The sequence below is a fragment of the Moschus berezovskii genome, chromosome 7 (genome assembly GCF_049115385.1).
Source record: "Moschus berezovskii isolate FMDL1 chromosome 7, NW_MosBer_1.0, whole genome shotgun sequence".
NCBI lineage: Eukaryota > Metazoa > Chordata > Mammalia > Artiodactyla > Moschidae > Moschus > Moschus berezovskii.
The window spans coordinates 90,960,740-90,981,021 of NC_142466.1; the positions used below are offsets into that span (position 1 = coordinate 90,960,740).

At 39.1% G+C, this 20,282-nt stretch overlaps 1 protein-coding gene across 1 annotated transcript in view; it reads right to left on the reverse strand.

The window, feature by feature from the left end:
* Positions 1-19,390, reverse strand: part of ZNF782 (zinc finger protein 782) — a 36,935-nt gene extending 17,545 nt beyond the window's left edge. The window contains exons 1-4 of the mRNA XM_088838126.1: positions 19,300-19,390; positions 18,001-18,088; positions 17,052-17,102; positions 3,829-3,955 (exon numbers count right to left, since the gene is read on the reverse strand). Coding sequence (XP_088694252.1) covers positions 3,829-3,955; positions 17,052-17,066 — 142 coding nt within the window. The 5' untranslated portion in view covers positions 17,067-17,102; positions 18,001-18,088; positions 19,300-19,390. The remainder of the gene's footprint in view (positions 1-3,828; positions 3,956-17,051; positions 17,103-18,000; positions 18,089-19,299) is intronic.
* Between the last annotated feature and the right edge of the window lie 892 nt (positions 19,391-20,282).

Below are 20,282 nucleotides of genomic sequence, written 5' to 3' on the forward strand. Positions count from 1 at the left end.
AGCAATATGTGAACCATGAACTTCCAGATGTTCAAGCAGGTTTTAGAAAAGGCAGAGGCACCAGCGATCAAATTGCCAACATCCGCTGGATCATGGAGAAAGCAAGAGAGTTCCAGAAAAACATTTATTTCTGCTTCATTGACTATGCCAAAGCCTTTGACTGTGTGGATCACAAGAAACTGGAAAATTCTGAAAGAGATGGGAATGCCAGACCACTGACCTGCCTCTTGAGAAACCAGGCCAGGAAGCAACAGTTCAAACTGGACATGGAACAACAGACTGGTTCCAAATAGGAAAAGGAGTACATCAAGGCTGTATATTGTCACCCTGCTTATTTAACTTATATGCAGAGTACATCATGAGGAACGCTGGGCTGGAAGAAGCACAAGCTGCAATCAAGATTGCTGGGAGAAATATCAGTAACCTCAGATATGCAGATGACACCACCCTTATGGCAGAAAGGGAAGAGGAACTCAAAAGCCTCTTGATGAAAGTGAAAGAGGAGAGTGAAAAGGTTGGCTTGAAGCTCAATATTCAGAAAACAAAGATCATGGCATCTGGTCCCATCACTTCATGGGAAATAGATGGGGAAACAGTGGAAACAGTGTCAGACTTTATTTTTTTGGGCTCCAAAATCACTGCGGATACTGACTGCAGCCATGAAATTAAAAGACGCTTACTCCTTGGAAGGAAAGTTATGAGCAATCTAGATAGTATATTAAAAAGCAGAGACATTACTTTGCCAACCAAGGTCTGTCTAGTCAAGGTTATGGTTTTTCCTGTAGTCATGTATGGATGTGAGAGTTGGACTGTGAAGAAAGCTGAGCACCAAAGAATTGATGCTTTTGAACTGTGGTACTGGAGAAGACTCTTGAGAGTCTTTTGGATTGCAAGGAGATCCAACCAGTCCATTCTAAAGGAGATCAATCCTGGGTGTTCATTGGAAGGACTGATGCTAAAGCTGAAACTCCAATACTTTGGCCACCTCATGCGACGAGTTGACTCACTGGAAAAGACTCTGATGCTGGGAGGGATTGGTGGTGGGAGGAGAAGGGGACGACAGAGAATGAGATGGCTGGATGGCATCACCGACTCGATGGACCTGAGTTTGAGTGAACTCCGGGAGTTGGTGATGGACAGGGAGGCCTGGTGTGCTGTGATTCATGGGGTCACAAAGAGTCAGACACGACTGAGCAACTGAACTGAACTGAACTATGGTGAAGTAAGCCAGACAGAAAAAGAAAAATATCATGAACTATGCTTTTGTGCAGAATAAAGAAAAAAAGATACAAATGAACTTATTTAAAAATAGAAACAGACTCAGACACAGAAAATAAACTTATGGTTAACAGAGGGGAAAAGAGAAGACAGGGATACATTAGGAGTTTGGGATTAACCTATACACACCGCTATCTATTGGGGTGGCCAAGAAGTTCCTTTGATTTTAAAAAAAAGATACATTTTCCATTTTCACCAAGAACTTTATTGCACCATGAATTCACTGTTTTGTTCCATTACCTTCTGCCATTTTTCAGGCAACTTCATAATTCCATTTCCCCAAAACTTTTTATCTTTTTGAGCAAAGAACTGTTCCAGGTTCCTTTTACAGTCCTCCATGGAGCTGAAATTTCTTCCATTAAGTTAATTTTGTAAAGACCAAAATAAAAGGAAATCTGAAGGTACAATGGCTGGTGAATATGGTGGGTGAATCAGAACTTCCAGCCAAAGCATAACAGTTTTTGCCTAGTCATCAAAGAAACATGTGGTTTTGCATTATCCTGATGGAGACTATGCATTTTCTGTTGACTAATTCTGGACACTCTTCATCAAGTGTTGCTCTCAGTTGGTCTAAATGGGAGCAATTCTTGTTGAAATTAATTGTTTGGTTCCCAAGGAGCTAATAACAGAGGATTCCCTTACAATCCCACCATATACAACACCATCTTCCTTGGAAGAAGACACCTTTGGTGTGATTGGTAGTGGTTCATTTCACTTGCCCCCACAATCTCTTCCATTCCACATTACTGTACAGTATCCACTTTTCAACACCCATCACAATTTGTTTTAAAAATGGAACATTTTTATTACATTTCAGTAGATAGACACATGTGAAATATGGTCAAGAAGGTTTTTCCACTTAGCCTAAGTGGAACCTAAACATCAAAGTGATTAACATAACCAAGCTGGTGCAAATGACTTTCAAATCTTGATTTGGATATTTTGAGTATGTCAGCTATCTCCTGCATGGTATAACATTGATTCTTCTCAGTTAATGTCTCTATTTGATCATTATCAACTTCAACTGGTCTACCTGACCACGGAGTATTGTCCAGCAAGAAACCTCCAGCACAAAACTGCACAAACCACTTTTGTCATGTTTGATTAAAGACAACTAAAGCACTTCTAGAGCCATCTTACAGAAAAAAAAACAAGTGAACCTTTTGGCCAACCCAAAATAGATAACAACAAGGATGTACTCTGTAGTACAGAGAACTATACTCAGTATTTTGTAACAATCTATCAGGGAAGAGAATCTGGAAAAGAATATTTAACTGAATCACTCTGCTGTACACCTGAAACTAACATGATATTATAAATCAACCATGCCTCAATAAAAAATTATAAAGTAAAAAAATGATATAGAGCTATTCACATTCATTGTACCAATGCCTATTTCCTTGTGTTAAGACTATACTATAATTATGTAAGATATAACCATTAGGGGAAACATGAAGAATACAATTGTTCTAAATCCCTGAATCTTATTCATGTCATATAAAAAATTTTTAAGTATATATACACCAAAACCATCTGTAAACATTTTCTTCTAAGAAGGCAAGCCAGACCTGGAGAAGAAACATTTTCAAAACATGCATCTGGTAAGATCTGAACTCCTTCAACTCAACAATAAGACCCAAACCAAAAAACAAAACGAAAAAAAATGGCAAAAGATTTGATGAAAAACTTCATTAAAGGAGATTATGAACGGTTAAAAAGCACATGAAAAGAAGTTCAACACTGTTAATTACCAGAAAAATGCAAATTAAAATCCAATAAGATGCAAATAGACATCAACTACAATGGTTAAAAATAGTAAGACTTACCAAACCAAATGCTGGTAACCAAACAGCAATGAGAACTCTTAGGCATTGCTTATAGGCATGAATAGTAGTAGACCCAATGGGGAAACATCTGGAACTTTCTGAATTAGTTACATATAAACTTACCAGAAGACTAGGTAAGCCCACTCCTAGGTATTTACATAAGAAATGAAAACATATTGACACAGAGACTTACATGTGAATGTTCATAGAAGCTTTACTCATAATAGCTCCAAACTGGAAAAACACCCATGTATCCATGAGCTGAAAGAATAGCAAACTGTGGTATATGCACACAAAAGAATTCTACTCAGGATAAGAAGAATAAACTGGTGATACACACACAGAGGTCTCAAAAGCATCATGCTAAATGTGGAAGTCAGACAAAAGGTACTATATATAAATTCATTTATATAAGATTCAAAACAAGGAAAAAGTACTGAAATAGAAAATAGATCAGTGATTGGTTGGCATCTGAAAAGAGCTATGAGAGGAAGGGACTCACTGCAAAGGGATACAGGAATTTTGGGGGGATGATGAAAATATTCCAAACCATGACTCTGATGATGATAATCTACTGTATAACTTTTTAAACTTACTGATTTGTACAATGAAGTGCTGAATTTTATCTTTCATTTAATATTTCTCAATAAAAGTGATTAATATTTAAAAAAAGAAAAAACTGAATCTGCATTCTTGAGGAAGTTGCATGGTAAGGTCTGCTCACCCACTGAGACGAGGTGACTGTAGTTCTCCAGCATTACATCTCTGTACAGGGTCCTCTGAGCAGAGTCCATCTGATGCCACTCTTCCTGGGTGAATTCCACGGTCACATCCTTGAATGACACTGATTCCTGTAACAATATATTTCCACTCAATCTGAGGGTTCAGAATCAGGATGTAGAAAATATTTTTGAAAACTAACTCTTACTATGTTTTCTGTTTATATTTTAATTATTATTTTATATTGGTCTATAGGTGATTTACAATATTCGATAAGTTCCAAGTGTACAGCAAAGAGATTTATATATATATAATCTTTTTCAAATTCCTTTCTCATTTAGGTTATGACAGAATACTGAGCAGAGTTCCCTATGCTATACAGTAGGTCTTTGTTGGTTATCATTTTAAACATAGCAGTGTGTATATGTCAATTTCAAACTCCAAATTTATCCCTCCCTCCCCACCTTTCCATCCATGATGCTGCAAATGGCATTATTTCATTTTTTAATGGCTGAGTAACATTCCATTGTATATATGCACCACACCTATATAGATTCTTTGATGAATATTTAGGCTGCTTCCACGCTGTGGCTACTGTAAACAGCACTGCAATGAACACTGGGGTGAGTGTATACTTTCAAACCATGGTTTTTTCCTAACATATGTTTAACTGTTTATGAGTTTAAAACAAAATGCTATAAAAGATGACCAACTCTGCCTTTGCTCTAGAACAGGGTTTCTGCAATTTGGCACTACTGACATTCTGGACCAGATAAAGCTGTTTCTGTGGAAGACTATCCTGTGTATTCCAGGATGTCTACCAGTATCCCTACTTCTACTAATCAGATTATCAATAGCATCAGTCAAAAACCTCTTCAAATACTTGAAAATGTCTCCTAGGAAGAAAAATCTCTCCTCATTAGAACTATCACTCTATATGAATATCTTCAGCAACAAAACAAACTACCCAATTTTAGGGATGCTCTATCCTAAGGCAAAGCAACAGAGATAAAGAATGGGAATTAATCCTTAGAGGAAAAAAATCTGGTCACTATTTTTTTTTTTTTTGTATAGCTATATAAAGAAATGCTCCACAACCAACTGATAGATGCTGATGATATACACAGAGACTGGAAAAATAAATAAGAATCAGAGGTTGGGTCACAGAGAATAGATGTTGTTCAATTGTACTCAAAACACCTGTGGAATTTACAAATGGAATTATTTCGTGACTGGCTGCATGATCCTGGAATGGAGAAGGGAGGTCTAAAATGAAAAAAAGGATTTAGGAGACAGTCCTGAAGATGATAATTGAAGTCATTAGAGAAAAAGGGCTGGTTCAGAAAGGATATAGAAATTTTAGGAAAGAAAACAACCAAGGAATAAATTCAAGGGAATAACAAAATTTAAAAGTAAGGTATAAAGATAAGCCAGGAAGGCTGAGAAATAATTTCTCAGTGGTAAAAAGAGAAAACAAAAATATTAAGAGTGAAGTGAAGTGAAGTTGCTCAGTTGTGTCCAACTCTTTGCGACCCCATGGACTGTAGCCTACAAGGCTCCTCTGTCCATGGAATTTTCCAGACAAGAGTACTGGAGTGGGCTGCCATTTCCTTCTCCAAGGGATCTTCCCGACCCAGGGATCAAAGCCAGGTCTCCTGCATTGCAGGCCGACGCTTTACCATCTGAGCCACCAGGGAGAATTACAACCAGAAACTGTTTCTCTAGTTTAATGGAATTGACTAAACACACATACTTATATCTCCTGTCTCCAAATACACGTTTGGGTAAAATACAAAGCTTTTAAAGTAATAAAAATATGACAAAAGAGGACTGCAGAAAAACCCCAGCACAAGGCCTGAATTTTGAAAAAATTCTGGAAGATAGAGGGTAAGGTAATACTAGATAAAAGAAAATTAGAACACTATTGTCCACAGTCTAATGCAAATGTAGAAGTGAGCAAAAGGAGCAGTGCACTAGTGAGAGCCCAGAAAGATGTCTAAGCTTAAACTAGAGAAAGTGGATAGTAGGAAGAATGATAAACAGAATCACCTTCCCATTTAAATACAGATAACATCATTTAATAAGTGAGAAAAGGCTGGATACAAATGTCATTTGGATAAACAGATGGCCATCTGGAAAAAGAGAGGTCTATATATCACACCACAGAGCAGGAAAAATTAAAATGTACTCAAGATTTAAATGTAAAAAATAAAACCATATTCTGAAAGACTACACAGAACAATTCTTTTACATCGTTATATTGGGTAATGCCCAACAAAGACTAAAATTCAACAAAGCATAAAAGAAAAAAATGCTAAATTCGACAATATAAAGATCAAATGTCTTCAAAAGACCCTGAATAGAAAAAGTAATTTTGAAAAAGAAAATAGAACTGGGGGGACGGGGAGAGGGGATCAGGCTACCTGACTAGAGATCATACTACAAAGCTATAGTCATCAAAACAGTATGTTACTATCCCCAAAAAAGACAACTCAAAACTTATGGGATGCAATAAAAGAAGTGTTAAGAAGAAAGTTTACAGAAATACAAGCCAACCTCAAGAAAGAAGAAACATCAAATAAACAACCTAACCTTAGAATATAAAGCAACTAGAAAAAAAACAAAAAACCTGACGAAGTTAGTAGAATGAAAGAAAGCATAGAGATCAGATGTTTGATTTATTTTGAAATAAATGAAAAAATAATGAAAGAGAGCAAAGTTCAATAAAACTAAAAGCTGGTTCTTTGAGACAATAAACCAAGTTGACAATTAGCCAGACTCATCAAAGAAACAGGGAGAAGACTCTAATCAACACAATTAGAAATGAAAACGAAGAAGCTACAGCAGACAAACTACCACTATGAGCAACTATATGCCAAAAAAATGAACAACCTGGAAGAAATGCACACATTGTCACAAAAGTATAACCTTCCAAGACTGAACCAGGAAGAAACAGAAAACATGAACAGACCAATCACAAGCACTGAAGTCAAAACCATGATCAAAAATCTTCCAACAAACAAAAGCCCAGTGCCACACAGCTTCACAGGCAAAGTCTATCAAACATTTAGAGAATAGTTAACACCTACCCTACTCAATGCAAAGAAATAGAAGAAAACAACAGAATAGGAAACACAAGAGATCTCTTCAGGAAAAGTAGAGATATCAAGGGAACATTTCATGCAAAGATGGGCTCGATAAAGGACAGAAATGGTATGGACCTAACAGAAGCAGAAGATATTAAAAAGAGGTGGCAAGAATACACAGAAGAACTGTAAAAAAAAAAGATCTTCACTACCAAGAAAATCACGATGGCGTGATCACTCACCTGGAGCTAGACATCTTGGAATGTGAAGTCAAGTGGAGCATCACTTAGACAGCATCACTATGAACAAAGCTAGTGGAGGTGATAGAATTCCAATTGAGCTACTTCAAATCCTGAAAGATGATGCTGTGAAAGTGCTGCACTCAATAAGCCAGCAAATTTGGAAAACTCAGCAGTGGCCACAGGACTGGAAAAGGTCAGTCTTCATTCCAATCCCAAAGAAAGGCAATGCCAAAGAATGCCCAAACTACCGCACAATTGCACTCATCTCACACGCTAGTAAAGTCATGCTCAAAAATTCTCCAAGCCAGGCTTCAGCAATATGTGAACCGTGAACTCCCAGATGTCCAAGCAGGTTTTAGAAAAGGCAGAGGCACCAGAGATCAAATTGCCAACATCCGCTGGATCATGGAGAAAGCAAGAGAGTTCCAGAAAAACATCTATTTCTGCTTCATTGACTATGCCAAAGCCTTTGACTGTGTGGATCACAATAAACTGTGGAACATTCTGAAAGAGATGGGAATACCAGACCACCTGACCTGCCTCTTGAGAAACCCGTATGCAGGTCAGGAAGCAACAGTCAGAACTGGACATGGAACAACAGACTGGTTCCAAATAGAAAAAGGAGTATGTCAAGGTTGTATATTGTCACCCTGCTTATGTAACTTATATGCAGAGTACATCATGAGGAATGCTGGGCTGGAAGAAGCACAAGCTGGAATCAAGATTGCTGGGAGAAATATCAATAACCTCAGATATGCAGATGACACCACCCTTATGGCAGAAAGTGAAGAAGAACTCAAAAGCCTCTTGATGAAAGTGAAAGAGGAGAGTGAAAAGGTTGGCTTGAAGCTCAACATTCAGAAAACAAAGATCATGGCATCTGGTCCCATCACTTCATGGGAAATAGATGGGGAAACAGTGGAAACAGTGTCAGACTTTATTTTTTTGGGCTCCGAAATCACTGCAGATGCTGATTGCAGCCAGGAAATTAAAAGACGCTTACTCCCTGGAAGGAAAGTTATGACCAACTTAGATAGCAAGGTCCGTCTAGTCAAGGCTATGGTTTTTCCCGTGGTCATGTATGGATGTGAGAGTTGGACTGTGAAGAAAGCTGATCACCAAAGAATTGATGCTTTTGAACTGTGGTGCTGGAGAAGACTCCTCAGAGTCCCTTGGACAGCAAGGAGATCCAACCAGTCCATTCTAAAGGAGATCAATCCTGGGTGTTCATTGGAAGGACTGATGCTAAAGCTGAAACTCCAATAGTTTGGCCACCTCATGTGAAGAGCTGACTCACTGGAAAAGACTCTGATGCTGGGAGGGATTGGGGACGGGAGGAGACGGGGACGACAGAGAATGAGATGGCTGGATGGCATCACCGACTCGATGGACCTGAGTTTGAGTGAACTCCGGGAGTTGGTGATGGACAGGGAGGCTTGGTGTGCTGTGATTCATGGGGTTGCAAAGAGTTGGACACGACTGAGCGACTGAACTGAACCCTACTCAAACTTTTCCAAATGTTGCAGAAGAAGGAATACTCCTAAACTCATTCTATGAGGCCACTATCACACTGATACCAAAACGAGACAAAGATACCACAAAAAAAGAAAATCACAGGGCAATATCACTGATGAATATAGATGCAAAAATCCTCAAAAAAATTACAGCAAACAGATCCAACAACACATTGTAAGGATCATACACCATGATCAGGTGGGGTTTATCCCAGGGCTGCTAGGATTCTTGAATATACATAAGTCAATAAATGTGATACACCGTATTGACAAATTGAGAAATAAAAACCATATGATCATCTTAATAGATGCAGAGAAAGCTTTTGACAAGATTCAACACCCATTTATGATAAGTATTCTCCAGAAAACTGGCATAGAAAGAACCTACCTGAACATAATAAAGACCATATACAACAAACTCACACCAAATAACATTCTCAATGGGGAAAAACTAAAAGCATTTCCTCTAAGATCAGGAACATGACATGGGCGCCCACTCTTGCCACTGATAGCTTACGGTGAATGATGTCAGATTTGTGATCTCTGAAGAAGATTTAGCTTCGGGACCAAGGACCAGCCTTGATGACTCAAAAGAGCTTTTGTGTAGCAGTTTTATTAGAGTAAGAAAAGGGACAGAGAAAGCCTCTGACATTGACATCAGAAGGGGGATGGAGAATGCCCCCCTCGCTAGTGTTAGCAAGCGAGTTATACACATTTTTTCATTAGTTATTACAAAAAATCAAAAGAATGTCTCAAGGTTGTAAAGATCTTACTAGATCCACTGCTGTAATTTACATTTTAAGATAACAGGATTAGCCAAAAGGTTTTCAGGAAGGAGAAACTGTCCTCAAGCAGGACACATTGCTATTATATAATCCTTCAGTTCAGTTCAGTCACTCAGTCATGTTTGACTCTGTGACCCCATGAACTGCAGCACGCTAGGCCTCCCTGTCCATCACTAACTCCCAGAGTTTACCCAAACTCACGTCCATCGAGTCAGTGATGCCATCCAACCATCTCATCCTCTGTCGTCCCCTTCACCTCCTGCCCTCAATCTTTCCCAGCATCAGGGTCTTTTCAAATGAGTCAGCTCTTCGCATCAGGTGGCCAAAGTATTGGAGTTTCAGCTTCAACAACAGTCCTTAGCACGGAGTTTAAACTGAGTTGTTTGTTGTGTAATCAGATTAAGGAATGTAGAGGAAAAAAAAAAAAAAAGGATGTTCTTTCTTCCTCCTTGAGAATTCCAGACCTCTATCTCTACTTTGAGAGCCCAAGACCCCTTTCTCCTCCTCAGGGACCCAAGACTTCTTATCAACCTGCCTAGGAATTGACTCTGTCACCACTATTATTCAATATAGATTTGGAAGTCCTAGCCATGGCAATCAGAAAGGAAAAAGAAATAAAAGGAATCCAGACTGAAAAACTAGAAGCAAAATTTTCACTATCTGCAGATGACAGGACACTAAACATAGAATACCCTAAAGATGCCACCAGAAAATTGCTAAAGCTAATCAACTAATTCAGTAATGTTGCAGGATACCAAATGATACACAGAAACCCCCTGGATCCTATACTAACAATAAAAAATCAAAAAGTAAACAATCTGACTCATCCCCAAAACAAAAAGAATAAAATATCTAGGAATAAACCTACCTAAAGAGATAAAAGACATGTATGCAAAAAACTATAAGATATTGATGAAAGAGATCAAACAGATGGAGAGATATATCATGTTCTTAGATTAGGAGAATCAATATTGTGAAAATTTGAGAATACTACCCAAAGTCATCTACATATTCAATGCAATCCCTATCCAATTACCAATGGAATTTTTCCAGAACTAGAACAAAAAATTTTATACATTGTTTGAAAACCCAAAAGACCCCAAATAGGCAAAGCAATTGTGAGAAAGAAAAATGGAGATAGATGAATCAATCTTACTGACTTCAGACTATGTTACAAAGCTACACTCATCAAGATAATATGGTACTGGCACAAAAACAAAAATACAGCTAAGCAGAATAGGATAGAAAGCCCAGAAATAAACCCATGTACCCATGAGTACCTTATTTTTGAAAAAGGAGGCAGGAATATACAATGGAGAAAAGAGAGCCTCCTAGCTGGAAAAACTGGACAGCTACATGTAAGAGAATGAAATTAGAACACTTCCTAACAACAAACTTAAGTTGAATTAAAGACTTAAAGGTAAGGCCAGAAAATATATAGCCAATAGAGGAAAATACAGACAGTACACTCCTTAACAGAAATTACAACAAGATCCTCTTTGACCCCCTCCTAGAGCAAGAGCAATGGAAATAAAACAAAAATAAACAAATGGAACTTTATTAAACTTAAAAGTTTTTGCACAGCAAAGGAAACTGTAAAGATGAAAAGACAACTCTCAGAATGGGAGACAATAATTACAAACAAAGTAACTGACAAACAATTAATCTACAAAATACATAAACAGCTCAATATTAGAAAAACAAAATCCAATTAAAAAAATGAGAAGACCTAAGTAGACATTTCTCCAAAGAAGACATAGAGATGGACAGCAAACACGTGAAAAGATGCTTAATGTCACTCATTACTAGAGAAATGCAAATCAAAACTACAATGAGGTATCACCTCACACCAATCAGAATTGTCATCATCAAAAAATTTACCAACAATAAATGGTGGAGAGGACGTGGAGAAAGGGAACCCTCCTGTACTACTGATGAGAATGTAAATTGGTACAGCCACTGCAGAGACCATCATGAAGATTCCTTAACCAACTAGGAATAAATTTACCACATGACCTAGCAACCCCATTACTGAGCATATAGCATGAAAACATGACAATTCAAAAAGCCACACACCCCAATGTTCATTCAACATTATTTACAATAGCCAGGACATGGACGAGTAGAAGGATGTGCACCCTTCTCCTCCAGTGAGAACATCAAAATCACAACTAGCAGCTGAACAACCACTGACAGAAGGATGTTGGAATCCATCAAAAAAAAAAAAGATAACCCATGTCCAAGGACAAAGGAGAAGTCACAACGAGATGGTAAGAGGGGCACAATCACGTTAAAATCAAACCCCATACCTGCCAGAGACTCTTGGAGGGCATAAATAAAATCTTGTGTGCACCACGACCCAGGGGAAAGGAGCAGTGACCTCCACAAGAGACTGAGCCAGACCTGCCTGTGAGTGTTTCAGGGTCTCCTGAAGAGGTGTGGGTCAGCAGCAGCCTGCTGTGGGGACAGGAGCACTAGCAGCAGCAGTCTTGGGAGGTGCAATGTGTTGACATTAGCCCTAGTATATAGCCTGGAGCCTTACCATAGAGCTGCCAGGTGGATGATGCACAAACTGGAGAAAAACAGCAAAGGAAGTTCTCAATGTGAATCGAAGGTTCTAGGCCCCTCATCAGACATTCCAATCTGGGGATCTGATAAAGGGACCAGGAATCCCCAGGTTTGAAGGTCAGCGCAATTTGACTACAGAACAATTTCCAGAGGACTAGGGAAACAAGCTGGTTTTAGAAAAGGCAGAGGAACCAGAGATAAATTGCCAACATCTGCTGGATCATGGAAAAAGCAAGAGAGTTCCAGAAAAACATCTATTTCTGCTTTATTGGCTATGCCAAAGCCTTGGACTGTGTGAATCACAATAAACTGTGGAAAATTCTGAAAGAGATGGGAATACCAGACCACCTGACCTGCCTCTTGAGAAACCTGAATGTAGGTCAGGAAGCAACAGTTAGAACTGGACATGGAACAACAGACTGGTTCCAAATAGGAAAAGGAGTATGTCAAGGCTGTATACTGTCACACTTATTTAACTTATATGCAGAGTACATCATGAGAAACGCTGGACTGGAAGGAGCACAAGCTGGAATCAAGATTGCCGGGAGAAATATCAATAACCTCAGATATGCAGATAACACCACCCTTACGGCAGAAAGGGACGAAGAACTAAAGAGCCTCTTGATGATAGGGAAAGAGGAGAGTGAAAAAGTTGGCTTAAAAGTCAACATTCAGAAAATGAAGATCATGACATCCGGTCCTGTCACTTCATGGCAAATAAATGGGGAAACAGTGGAAACAGTGGGTGACTATTTTTGGGGGCTCCAAAATCACTGCAGATGGTGACTGCAGCCATGAAATTAAAAGACGCTTACTCCTTGGAAGGAAAGTTATGACCAACCTAGACAGAATATTAAAAAGCAGAGACATTACTTTGTCAACAAAGGTCCATCTAGTTAAGGCTTTGGTTTTTCCTGTAGTCATGTATGGATGTGAGAGTTGGACTATAAAGAAAGCTGAGCGCCGAAGAATTGATGCTTGAACTGTGGTGTTGGAGAAGACCCTTGAGAGTCCCTTGGATAGCAAGGAGATCCAACCAGTCCATCCTAAAGGAGATCAGTCCAGGGTGTTCATTGGAAGGACTGATGTTGAAGCTGAAACTCCAATATTTTGGCCACCTGATGCGAAGAGCTGACTCATCTGAAAAGACCCTGATGCTGGGAGGGATTGGGGGCAGGAGGAGAAGGGGACGACAGAGGATGAGATGGTTGGATGGCATCACTGACTCAATGGACATGGGTTTGGGTGGACTCCGGGAGTTGGTGATGGACAGGGAGGCCTGGCGTTGCGGTTCATGGGATTGCAGAGAGTCGGACACGACTGAGAGACTGAACTGAACTGAACAGATTTATAATAGCCAAGACATGAAAACAAACTAAATATTCTTCCACAGTAAAATGGATAAAGAAGATATACATATACACAAAAGCAGAGATACATACATACATACAATGGCATACTGTTCAGCCACAAAAAAGAAATTATGCCATTTGCAAAAACATGGATGAATTCAGAGATTATCATATTAAGTGAAGTAAGGCATAAAGAGAAAGGGACAAATACAGAATATCATTTATATGTAGAATCTAAAAAGATACCAATGAACTTATTTGCAAAAGAGAAATAAACTCAAAGACACAGAAAACAACTTCTGGTTACCAAACAGAAAAAGGGGGGAGGGATAAAATAGGAGTTTGGGATTAACATATGGACATCACTATATATAAAATAGATAACCAACAAGGACTGACTGTATAGCACAGGAAACTATACTCATTATCTTGTATCAACCTTTAATGGGAAAGAATCTCAAAAAGAATATATACACTGTATATATATGTGTGTGTGTGTGTACAAATATGTGTGTGTGTATTTGTATAACTGAATCATTTTGCTATATACCTGAAACCAACACAACATTGTAAATCAACTATATTTCAATAAATATTTTTCAAATGCCCAAACAATTCACCACAGTTATAAATAAAAATAAAAAGCATGAGCAGAGAAAATATACAAAAAAACAGGAAAACTGTGCAATTTATATTGCCAAAAAATGGTTATAAAGATATGCTGGATATAGTAATTAAAAATGAGCACATCAACAGGAAAATTGATAAGAAATAAACAGTTCAATAAAAAAGAAATGTAGGTGAATTACAAACAAAAAAGATGTTCCACCTCACTTATGAGAAGAAGAAAGCTTGTGAAACTAAATTTTAGTTATCATTTTTTAATCACATTTGTAACAATGCAAAAAGTTTGATGACATACTCTATTTGTAAAGTTGTAGAGAAGAAAGACACATGCTTAGACTGTTGGCTGTTACCTAAGGTACCTTCAGAATCCGACTACTTCTGTAAACAACTCTCTTACGATCATCATCCCTTGCTAGGATTACAGAAATAGCTTCCTATATTGTTCCTGCTTTCACTACTACACCACTAGAGTCTTATCTTCAAAACACAGGCTTTTCTTTTAAACTGTAAAAACTGTAAGTCAGAACTATGATTTTGACTCAAAAGAATAAGAATGAAAACCTTGGGACTTCCCTGGAGACTCAGTGGTTAAGATTTCACTTTTCAATGCAAGGGGTGTGGGTTCGATCTCTGGTCAAGGAGCAAAGACCCCACATGACTCATGGCTAAAAATCCAAAACACAAAACAGAAGCAATACTGTAAAAAACTTAATAAAGATTTGAAAAAAGTAGTCCACATCAAAAAAAAAAAAAAAGCCTTAAAAAAAAGAGAAAACCCTCTGAATCCCCAAGTGAGAGAGATAATGTGCTCATCAATTGGAAGACTCATTTTTGAACAAGATGCCAATTCTCCTCAAATTGAGCTATATTACATTCTACAGAGTCAGTGAAGTCAAAATCAAAATCTCAGCTGGTTTTCCTGAGATCAACAAGCTGATTTTCAAAACTTTCTATAGAGAAGCAAAGAACTTTGAATTTCCAAAACACTCTTTAAAAAAGTAGGAAGACACATGTTATTTATTTCAACAGTTACTGTAAAGAGACAAAAGAGACACTCATCAAGAAAATGTGGTATTAGCAAAAGGATTTAAGAGCATCAGAAATGAACAGAGTCCACAAAGATATAAAAAAGGAGACTTGTGGTTGCCAAGTGGGAGCAGAGGCAGGGGAGGGAAGGACTGGGAGTTTGGGATTAACAGATACAAACTATTATATATATGATGCATAAACAACAAGGTCTTACTGTGCAGCACAGGGAACTATATTCTGTATCCTGTGATAAACTATAATGGAACAGAATATAAAAAAGAATGTACTGAATATATATATATATACACACACATATATATATATTCAACTTAGTGAATCTGTCATGCAGCAGAAATTAACACAACATTGTAAATCAACTATACTTCAATAAAAATATTTAGAAAATAAAAAAAGAAGTAAACAGAATCCAGAAACAGATCCATACGTAGGATGTTAGTTGATTTCCCTCAGAAGTGCTAATGCAATTCAATGGAGAAAGCATATTCTCGTCAACAAATGCTGCTGACAGGTATGTACCCAAAGGTAAAAATCACAGACAAGGCAAGTGTGTGTTCTTCTACTCACAATATTTAGATTCCACTGCTAGCACAGAATACTAAGACCCTTAGACACAGAAATTCTTAGCTTTAGATATGGCCTAATAGAACATATTCTGTCCTTTCCTGATTGGCAACAATTATACTGAAATAAAATTTTAAAGCTGATCAAAAAGGAAATTACTGATATAAGAAACAAATACTTTGAAATCCTAAGAGAATACTATTAACAAGCTCATATAAATACATTTAAATAAAAATGAACAATTTTCTATGAAAATGTAATGACAAAAGAAAACAATACAAATCCAGCATAGACTTATGACCAATAAATACTGAAAATCTTCATGCAAAAAGTCATCATAAGGCCCTAATTCATAGGTGAGCTTCACAAAAGCTACACATAACACAATTTTCTCATCTAAAATATTATTAAAGGAGCAGAAAAATGTCCCATTTCCTTTCATGAGACTATGACTACGCCATGATACCATAATTGGACACAGAAACAAGAAAGTATGTGTAATTCAACTTGTGAATACAAAAATAAAAATCGTAAATACAGTACTAGCAAAAAGTCCTAGGAAAACATGTAAGAAGCAACTTATCAAACTCATTAGCAATTAAGGTTTACACAGGGATTTTAGTACCCTGCTGCTGCTGCTGTTAAGTCACTTCAGTCGTGTCCGACTCTGTGCGACCCCATAGACAGGAGCCCAGCAGGGTCCCCTGTCCCTGGGATTCTCCAGGCAAAAACACGAGTGGGTTGTCATTTCCTTCTCTAGTGCATGAAAGTGAAAAGTGAAAGTGAAGTCGCTCAGTTGTGTCTGACTAGTAGCGACCCCATGGACTGCAGCCCACCAGGCTCCTCCGTCCATGGGATTGTCCAGGCAAGAGTGCTGGAGTGGGTTGCCATTGCCTTCTCTGTTTAGTACACTAGAAAATCTATTATACTGTTTACAGTATTTATAAAGGAAATAAGCTATAGTGTTGCTCCAATAGATAAACAAAATGTGTGTGTGTGTATGTGTGTGTTATTCAGTCGTGTCCAACTCTTTGCAATCCCATGGACTGTAGCCTGCCAGGATACTCTGTCTGTGGAATTCTCCAAGGAACAATACTGGAGTGGGTAGCCATTCCCTTCTCCAGGGGATCTTCTCAACCCAGGGATCAAACCTGGGTCTCCTGCATTTCAGGCAGGTTCTTTAACCAACATAATTTAATATGCATTCATGACTAATGTAAAATCTTAGCAAACTGGTTCCTGGAAGTAACCTACTTACCCTGACAAAGGTTACCTATCAAAGGCTGACAGCAGACATCACAGTGAATAGTAAGACAGTGTATATATTATCCCTTAAGATTGACTTGATCTATTTCTATTTTTCCTTTTCCATTAATACATGGATGCTTCTTAGACTCATAAATCCAATACAATGCAGAATGGGGAAAGAATGAAGAGCTCACCTGAATCATGTTCATTTTCTGCTTTGGGGAGAGTAGAGAATTGTGGTTCAGCTGAGAGGACAGAAAGAAGATGGATGTCATGAGATTTAACCTGTTGTATAGCTCCCAGATTCACCTCCCCCAATCTCAGCACCCCAACTGGGGATCTTCTTCCTTATTTTCCTCAACTTCCTCTGAGCCTTGAAAAGGCATGAGAGGGATCATGTACAGGTGGCACCACCTCTCTTTGTGTGACTCTGAGATGACCATGAGGGTTACATCTATGGTTTTTTACTAAGTGAATGTAAACTTTCTCAACTGGTTAAAAATAATGTCCTTCTAACACAAATAAATAAAAACAGATTAGTTTAATTAAATACACCAAAGAATAAGACACTATTCTTTCATTAAAACTAACTTAGCAGAAAAATACTCAGTATGTATCATTTATCTATTTTTCTTACTATTAATAATATTATTTACCCCCTGGTATAAACAATCCACAGGAAGTCTAGACAGGATGCTATAAGCAAGGAATTTTAATTGTTTTAGCTGTGATGTATTTATTAAAAGGCCTTTTTGATAAGATGCTTTTGGTGACTAACCTATGACAGCATCAAGCGCACTGTTCTCCTAATTTTGTCACAAACTGAGTTTCCCTGGACATATTACTGAACCTTTCAGGTTCAATGTCTTTAAAGTTTTCAAGAGAGTTAAAATAGAAGACCTTGGAAAGTCCTTCACATATCATCATTCTGGGATCCTGTGAGTCAGGATGTCACAAGTGTCACATGTGATGGACACATGTGACAGCAACACAGCATCTGTCATAAGTGGGGGCCATTTAAGGGGAACAGAGACAGCATTTCCTCCCTCTGCTGGTTATTTCTTACCCCCAGCCCTTGCCCTCACAAGCTCTCCAACAAAATGTCTCCTCCTGAGTAGCCTGCCCCGGACCAATTCAGCTCACCTTGCTCTTCTCAGCAATGGCCCAAACTCCCCACTGTCAAGAGTCTGGTGGCTTCTGGAGGTGGCATCATCACCAAGACTGGCTCATTCTGAGCAGGGGATTAAGAACAGCTTCTGATCGTGCAAATTTAGGATCTACTCCTTTCTAGGCCCAGTATGTCTCTGCTATGAGATTCTGGAGTGAGGTCTGAAGTCTTATGCATGCTCTCTTCCAGGTAAGACTCCCTTCTACAGAGACTCCCTGCTTCCAACCTCACAAGGATCGCTTTATTTCAAGGTAAGTGGGATGTGGATCTAAGAAACAAATTCATTTTAGGAGCAAATGCCTAATTCTTGGAATTCATTATAATATTACGAGTAAAAGAGAGACACCCTGACAATGCAGAAGGGGCCAGGTACCTCTGTTTGCCCCAAGTGACATGAAGAGACACTATAATTCTCAGAACACATCTGACACATGGTAGGATTCCATCTACATTCACGTTCCTTGTATTTCTGGAAACTGAGGGCAGGCCACTTTATTAAGGGCTGTGAAGGCTCCAATGACGGTTTTAGGCTGGTGTGATATTTAGATAAAGCCTGAGGTTGTAAGTAAAGCATACCAGCCCTTCAGTCTGAATTCCCTCGCCACTAACTTATGACCTGAGCACATCGTTCCACCACCCTGAGCCTCCGTTTTTGTTAAAGTGGTTGTGAGGTTACATGAAGCCATCCAATGAAAAAGAATAAAGTGTCTTCCAACTATAATAGCACTGTAACTTACTCAGTGCTCATTATCTGGCACTTGTCTAAATACTTTGCAAGGGATGACTTAGGTCTAACTTTCAAAACAACGCCATAAAACAGTCATCATTAGTATCATTTTCATATGAGAAACTGGACTCTTATCCAGGTTCCTTCTGTAACCCTGCTTAGAGGTGACAGACCTGGCATTTACCCAGGCTCGTCTGGCTCCAGAGCTAGGGTTCTCATTGCAGACACATGGCCATCATCAGCGGTATAAATTCACTCTCTCTCCTGTCGCCGACATGGACTTTTTCCCCTGTCAGGCTGCAGGCGGGGCCAAGTCCAAGGTCCCACACAACCAAGCCTAGACTGAACACCTGCTCTTAACCGGACCAACCCGACCTGCACCCTGGGAGCCCGAGAGCCCGGTCACCCCTTACTGGCCTTCCCCAGGCTGATGGCCCGCTCCGGCATGTACGCACTGGTGGGAGTGCGTTTCAAAGATTTTCCGCTCTCATTGCCAGGCACAAAGGCACCCCCTCCCAGCTGACCCCTCGCCCCCTCGCACTCTCACCCCAGGTGCGCACCCTTCATTTTCCGAGCAGAACCCCACGTTACGACACCGCTCCCCTAGACTTCAGAGAAGACGAGGGAGGAGGCGGGGCTACGGCTGCACATTCGCGGAAGAAGCCCAGAATGCTCTTCCCAGAATGCCGCGCGGTGAAACAGACGGATTCAAGACTACATTTCCCATAGACCTTCGCGTCCACAGTTGTGGTCTCTCTGGAGGCTTTTATGCATTTTAGAAAGCAGCAGAGCAGTGTCTTAAAAGTAACCTGCCCAGAATCTCAAGGATCCTGAAGAGAACAGGTTAAATTTTAACTTAACTGCCAAATGCGAGGGGTGGTCCTCTATTGGCTCCAGACTGAAATAGCAATTTTTTCATAAATCATTTGGAGACAGTTTGGGAAACTTGAATATGTGTTCGGTTCAGTCGCTCAGTTGTGTCCTGTCTCTTTGCGACCCCATGGACTGCAGCACGCCAGGCTTCCCTGTCCATCACTAACTCTAGGAGCTTGCTCAAACTCATGTTCCTTGAGTCACTGATACCATCCAACCATCTCATCCTCTGTCCTCCCTTTCTCCTCCTGCCTTCAATCTTTCCCAGCATCAGGGTCTTTTCAAATGAGTCAGTTCTCTGCATCAGGTGGCCCAAGTATTGGAGCTTCAGCTTCAGCATCAGTCCTTCCAATGAATATTCAGGACTGATTTCCTTTATGATTGGTTTTATCTCTTTGCAGTCAAAGGGACTCTCAAGAGTCTTCTTCAACACCTCAGTTCAAAATCATCAATTCTTTGGTGCTCAGTTTTTTATAGTCCAACTCACATCCATACATGACTATTGGAAAAGCCATAGATTTGAGTATACTGATTTTGTCAGTAAAGTAATGTCTCTACATTTTAATATGCTGTCTAGGTTGTTCATAGCTTTTCTTCCAAGGAGCAAGCATCTTTTAATATCATGGCTACAGTCACCATCTGCAGTGATTTTGGGAC